Source organism: Sinocyclocheilus rhinocerous, unplaced genomic scaffold (genome assembly GCF_001515625.1).
Source record: "Sinocyclocheilus rhinocerous isolate Xijiao unplaced genomic scaffold, SAMN03320098_v1.1 scaffold898, whole genome shotgun sequence".
Classification (NCBI taxonomy): domain Eukaryota; kingdom Metazoa; phylum Chordata; class Actinopteri; order Cypriniformes; family Cyprinidae; genus Sinocyclocheilus; species Sinocyclocheilus rhinocerous.
In genome coordinates, this window is record NW_015652144.1 from 1,346,224 (window position 1) to 1,353,137 (window position 6,914).

Below are 6,914 nucleotides of genomic sequence, written 5' to 3' on the forward strand. Positions count from 1 at the left end.
CTAAAAATATTGTTTTGTGAAATGTTTTGCTTGAAACATGCACATTTTATATTTCTTCAACATAAATGCCATTTGGTGTGATATATCTAATGCAATGACATTCACACATTTCTTAAGTGTCTCAAGTGTCCACATACTTTTAAGGCCCTTCTTTGGCCTTTTGGAGCACATCTTTAAACTTGCTCTGACTCAGAGCGCTTTGAATCTGTCATTTAGTTAAGTATATCTGCTTCAGTGCTTGTGTGTGGATCCAAGTAATATAATATGTGACTGGACTCCAAGGTCCTGATCCTGGGAAAGTTACCGTGGCTTTGGGAATAGAAACTATGTTGATGAACTTCTGAGATGAAGCAAATATATTTCACTCTGCCTTAATATTCCGAGATTATTTTCCCTCGGCAGTCCGTGATAAATCTGATTGGCATCTGTGCTGTCCGATGGGAAAAAGAGCTGTGTGGAATATTCAGGCTTTGAGAAACGAGGCTAGGGTTTATAAATATTCCCTCTCCTGGTTCTCACGACTTCAGATAGAAAACATAGTGGAGTTGCACATGTTGGAGACATAAATCAGTGTTTTCCTGGTTACGAGATACTGTTGTGGGCATCCGTTGAAATGACATCTGGTGCCGTGACCCTGCCGATAATTCCCACTGACTTCCTGTATCCGGACAGCAAGCGGAAGATTATCCAGCGTCACTGAATCCAGAACATGTGTTTGACGTTTTATGATTAGTCAGTCTCTTGATGTGGAAACCCTTCTGATGTGTTGTACACTAGCTATGTCGATTTTCATATTCATAACTGTGTGTATCGCAGAAGTACTGATGAACTTACACGTTGCCTGTTTCCTATTATGAAAGCATTTTCCTTTTCGTTCCCATGGAAAATTCAACAAAAGACATGCACTAGATGATTTGTTTTGATGTGTGTTACCAAGCCAGCAATCTGGGGCCAATAATAACGCTGTTGTTTGTGTTTCAGTGGCGATGCCGTTCATCATAATGACCATCATGTTCCGGCCGTACCAGCGTGGCGTTTACTGCGATGACGAGACCATCCGTTACCCCTACAGACCAGACACCATCTCTCACAAAATGATGGCGGCCGTTACCATTTCCTGCTCCATCATTATCGTGAGTCTACATCAATCAATCAGCTGAGCAAACCCTTAAAGGAGTAGTTCACCCAAAAATGAAAATTAGCTGAAAATGTACTCCCCCCTCAGGCCATCCAAGATGTAGATGAGTTCGGTTCTTCATCAAATTTGGAGAAGTTTAGCATTACATCACATGCTCACCAATGGATCATCTGCAGTGAATGGGTGCCGTCAGAATGAGAGTCTAAACAGCTGATAAAAACATCACAATAATCCACACCACTCCATTAAATAATGTCTTATGAAGCGAAAACCTGTGTTTGTAAGAAACAAATCCAAACTGTTTTGACTCTCATCCTGACGGCACCCATTCACTGCAGAGGATCCATTAGTGAGCAAGTGATGTAATGCTACATTTCTCCAAATCTGTTCCTATGAAGAAACAGAGTTTTCATCTACATCTTTTCAGCAGATTTTCATTTTTGGCTGATATTTTCCTTTAAATGTCTGTGAGTGATGCAAAAATGTTAATACTCTATTGCAGGGGTGTCCAAACCCATTCTTGGAGGGCCACTATCCTGCAAAGTTTAGCTCCATCCCTTATCAAGCACACCTGAACCAGCAAATCAAGGTCTTCAGACTCACTAGAAACTTCTAGGCAAGTGTGTTGTAGCTGGTTCTAGCTCAAATCTGCTAGAGATTGGCTCTATTGGACACCCCGCTCTATTGTATTTGAAGAAAATGTAGTACCTATACTAAACCTAACCAACTGTGTTTACAAAAGCAAATGTGAGATAAACCACTTTTTATGAAGCAGCCTGCTACGGCTAGTCTTTGAGCTGAGTGTTGTGACTTCAGAATTGTAGTGCTGTACCGGGTGAGTTACCAAGCAAGCTTACTATGTCAGAAAAGCCATTCATATAAGGCTGATGAAGTGATGCAAATGTCAAGATGTATTAGTTTACAAGTCATACACTATGGTAAAAGCGTTTTGAGGTCATAACATAGTTTTGTGCAAGGAACCTCATTAAAATAAGTTTTTATTAGTCAATATTCTGCCCCTTTAATCATAATTTGTCTGGAGATGAATAAAAATGGCTGGTGTTTTACTGCCACTAGTGATTATTCAGCTGGAAACTGGAGTGAATTGTATGTATAGGCATGTTTGTGGTGTTTTGTAACAATTAAGTAGATGTTTTTATGTAATGTTGGAAAAAGTGGATTGTGACTGTGTCTGTCAAGCTTCAAAAAGGACAAAAAGATACCATAAAAGTAGTCTAGAACACCAAAAGAATCAGACTAATGTGTTTCATGAGTTCAACTCAGTGATTCATATAGCTTTTTCTTTGAAAAACAATTTAAATATCTGTCCATTCCTCTCACAAAGCTCTCATATGAGTTGGAATATAATGCATAATTCAATATGAACTACTTTGAGTATTGAGTGTGACAGATGTAACCTTAATTAATAGTGGCCACATTTTTACCTTTATGTACTAAAGATGAAAGAAAGAAAGTCATACAGGTTTGAAAGAAAATGAGGGTGACTAAATAACCACAGAATTAACATTTGTGTGTGAACTGTTCATTTAAGAAGCATCATAAATAGCTGAAAGGATTTGGCGTTGAACTACTCGTGGGAACCTGAATGAAATGAATTTTATGTGGTGTAATTTGGTTGCGAAAACATGCAGGTTGGTTTGGTATTGTGTCCACATTTTCTAAGAGAACATTGTGATTCGTTCAACATGATTCATCAGCCAGAGTACAATTCAAAACATGAGTCATCTACACCACACAGACTCAGACTCTCATTACTAGCAATGAGTCTTAAGGCAAGTTTATGTAGCACATTTGATACACAATGGTCAAAAGTGTGTTGCATAACACATAGGTACATACAAAATTAAATGAATTAAAAATGTTTGAACTATTGCAATGTGCCAATATTTAGTCATGCATTAGTATTACTACACTCTTAAAAATAAAGGTTTAAAAAAAGGGCCCCCTTTAATGTGTATTCATGGAACCATAGATGCTAATAAAGAAGCTTTATTTTTAAGAGTGTATTGCTCAAGGTTCAAATTATTAACCCTAAGAAACGTTAAACATGAAAATCTTGTTTTCTCACTTGCAGATCACTTCTGGAGAGGCCTACCTGGTCTACACCAAACGTCTCTATTCCAATTCAGACTTCAACCAGTACGCTGCGGCGCTCTATAAAGTGGTGGGGACGTTTCTGTTCGGCGCGTGTGTGAGCCAGTCTCTGACCGATATGGCCAAGTACACCATCGGACGCTTGAGGCCCAACTTTATCGCGGTGTGCGCTCCAGAAGTGTGCGAGGGCTACATGCTGGAGATCAACTGCACGGGAAGCTTTCGCAACGTGACCGAATCCAGGTACAGAAGCAGGGGACGGGAAGGGCCCGTGTCAGGGGTCGTGAACTGCTAACACTACTTCCTGTACTTGTTTATATTTGTCACTTGTTGTTTCACTTCCTGTTTGTCCAGTACATTGGTGCTTTCTTAGGATTTTACCTTTGCAGTGCAAATGTCACATGTCCTCAAGAGACCTGAAATAATCATAGATTTGATTATACATGCACTAGAAAGTATGACGTGTGGTCACTGGTCAGGCACATCTTTTTTTCTGTAAAGGAAATATTTGAGTCCTGTAATGCTGATTTGTCAAATTATTATTTTTTTAATTCTGATTTGAAATATATTATTATTAATAGTAGTAGTAATCCTTCTCATTTTAAAGTATAGATTGAAATAGATTTAAATGTTTGTTTTTTTTATTTGCGTCTAATTACTTTCTCCTCATTTTTAACATTTTCCGAATTTCTTCATCAGTGTTGTTATTGTTAACTAAACGTAATAAAAACATGTTTTTGGTATTTAAAATAATGCTGAAATAAAATAAAATATAAATATTAGCTGAAAAACTTAAAAACAACTTGAATGAAAATTAGATATGTTATTTTGGCAACTAACCGAAATAGGGCAAAATTGAAGTAATTACTAAAACTGAAATTAAAGTAAGGCTTAAAAAAAAAAGCTTATAACAAAAGGACTAAGACTTGTGCTTAAATGAAAATTATATAAAAATAATAAAATATAAAAAAGCTAATTTTAAATATTCATAAATACTATAATAAATATGAATATAATAGGAAATATAATAATGAAATAATAATAATTATAATAATAATACATACATATAATAAATAATACTTAAATAACCCTTTTAACCAAGAATTGCGGTTATCAATATCGCTGTCACAACCAATATGCTGAATATTATAGGTGATAATGTTTATTAAAAAATATAACAATAATAATAATAATATTTGGTTATGATATAAATGAAAAAAATGCCATCTCTGACCCTTTTAACCAAGAATTGCGGTTATCAATATCGCTGTCACAACCAATATGCTGAATATTATCGGTGATAATGTTTATAAAAAAATATAACAATAATAATAATAATATTTGGTTATGATATAAATGAAAAAAATGCCATCTCTGAGAGTTGAAGAATACATTTTTTGGATTTTTACATCACGTATCACTAAACTGATTTTCTCAGAGTGGGTTTAAGGTTAGTTGGTTTAGGTTTTATTACTTTTATATGAATTTCTTATTCGTATTATTACCAAACGGATCAGTAAAAATTCACATCATCGCACATCATACCAGAAGGCACATGGAGGTCAAGGCTATTATGAACATGTGATAAATCTTTTAACACAGATGAAATCTTGAAACGTAATATGAAAGTGAAGAATGGCCCATAAATGTGTCACTCTATATGATTCGTGGACTGTGATAATGATTCTTTTTCCTTTCTGCTTGTATCGTTGTCTTGTATCTTGTATTCCTCCGTGGATTGTGTTGCGCCAGGCTGTCGTTCTACTCCGGTCACTCCTCCTTCGGGATGTACTGCATGTTGTTTCTGGCGGTGAGTTGTCACAGTTGTCTTCCTCTCCTGCAATCACGCTGACACAGAAGACTTGTGTAGACAGATAAAGGAGAGCTCTCAGAGCAACAGGAAACACTGCGGAGACAATAAAATACGACCGCAAACATTCCCAATGTCTCGAGCTTTAAATCACGACAGTATACGGTGCTTAAAGGAACAGTACACCCAATAATTATAGCTCTCGTATCGTTTACTCACCCTCGTGCTATTTCAAACCTGCGTGATGTTTTCTCTTCACAGCATGCACAACTTTTTTTTTCTCTTTCTGAAATTTCTCATTATGTGTTCCAAAAAAGAAAGTCATACAGGTTTGGAGCGACATGATGGAGAATTAATAGTTTTCTGGCTGCTTCACTCATGTTCAGACGTGTCTGTATTTGTCACAAGGTGCTTTCCTGTAACTTTTAAGGAATTGCAATGGCTTGCATTCGTTTTCCTGCTATTGAACCCTCAAGACTGATTTTGCATTTTTCCCCCCCCTTATTCTCTTAAAGTATTGTGTAATCCGTTGTTGTTTTTCCTGGTTTTTCCTCTGTAGCTTTATGTACAGGCACGTATGGCATCCAAGTGGGCCCGCCTCCTCCGGCCCACAATTCAGTTCTTCCTGGTGGCCTTTGCCATTTATGTGGGATACACGCGTGTGTCTGACTACAAGCACCACTGGAGCGACGTGGTGGTGGGTCTCCTGCAAGGGGCGCTGATCGCAGTCCTCACGGTGAGTGCGGTGAATCTCATGAAATCTCTTGTTCGGGTCACATTTCACCACAAAAAAACAACAAATTATAAAATAATTAGAATTTGCATATAAAGAAAATAAATCCTGTTTTAGGAACATTGGGATACTGTGAAATATGTCCATGATTAAGCCCAAACTAAGCTTAAAAAATACTGAAAAATATATGTACGTTTTATATATATATATATATATTATATATATATATATATATATGTATATGTATAAATATACGTATATGTATATGTATGTAGGTATCTAAAAAAGTTATGTGCTCAAGAATGAGAAAATGAGAATTTTTTTCATTAACATTTTATTGATGTTATAAAATAAAAAATTTTTTTAATGTTATAAAAAATAATTTATAATAATTTTTAGCAGTCATTGGGATAAAAAGGTCTATATTTTGTATTATTTATGTACTATTTATTTAGAAGTTCTTCACCAGGAATTTGAAAATTAAAACACTTTTTCAAATGTTCAAATTGCATATAAAGAAAATAAATCCTGTTTTAGGAACATTGGGATACTGTGAAATATGTCCATGATTAAGCCCAAACTAAGCTTAAAAAATACTGAAAAATATATGTACGTTTTATATATATATATATATATATATATATATATATATATATGGGATAAAAAGGTCTATATTTTGTATTATTTATGTACTATTTATTTAGAAGTTCTTCACCAGGAATTTGAAAATTAAAACACTTTTTCAAATGTTCAAATTTTAACAAATTTTTTTTTTTTCCAAATGTTTTTAAAAATATACAGTCAAAATGTAAAAATCATAATGATCCTAAATACATTGGAAACATGATCTTTATGTAAATAAAATTTATATTAATCATTTTATGTTAAATTCAATTGAATTTTAAATTATTTGTTTTTTGGTAAAGTTTTAGAAAAGAGATTTTAAGACTTTTTATTTTCGTGGTTAAAGGTTAAATAAAAAACACATTATAAATAAATGGTGAATAATATTATAAATGAGTAAATAAAATAAACAGAGAAAATAAAATAAAGTATATATAATATATTTAAATATAGGATATATAATATAATAAAGTGTGTGTGCATATATATATATA

The 6,914-nt window shown here is 34.4% G+C and overlaps 1 protein-coding gene across 1 annotated transcript in view; it reads left to right on the top strand.

Annotated features, from left to right (window-relative positions):
* Nucleotides 1-6,914, top strand: part of LOC107713693 (phospholipid phosphatase 2-like) — a 29,220-nt gene that overhangs the window by 19,762 nt on the left and 2,544 nt on the right. Inside the window, exons 2-5 of the mRNA XM_016519279.1 lie at nucleotides 982-1,133; nucleotides 3,234-3,496; nucleotides 5,006-5,063; nucleotides 5,623-5,799. Coding sequence (XP_016374765.1) covers nucleotides 982-1,133; nucleotides 3,234-3,496; nucleotides 5,006-5,063; nucleotides 5,623-5,799 — 650 coding nt within the window. The remainder of the gene's footprint in view (nucleotides 1-981; nucleotides 1,134-3,233; nucleotides 3,497-5,005; nucleotides 5,064-5,622; nucleotides 5,800-6,914) is intronic.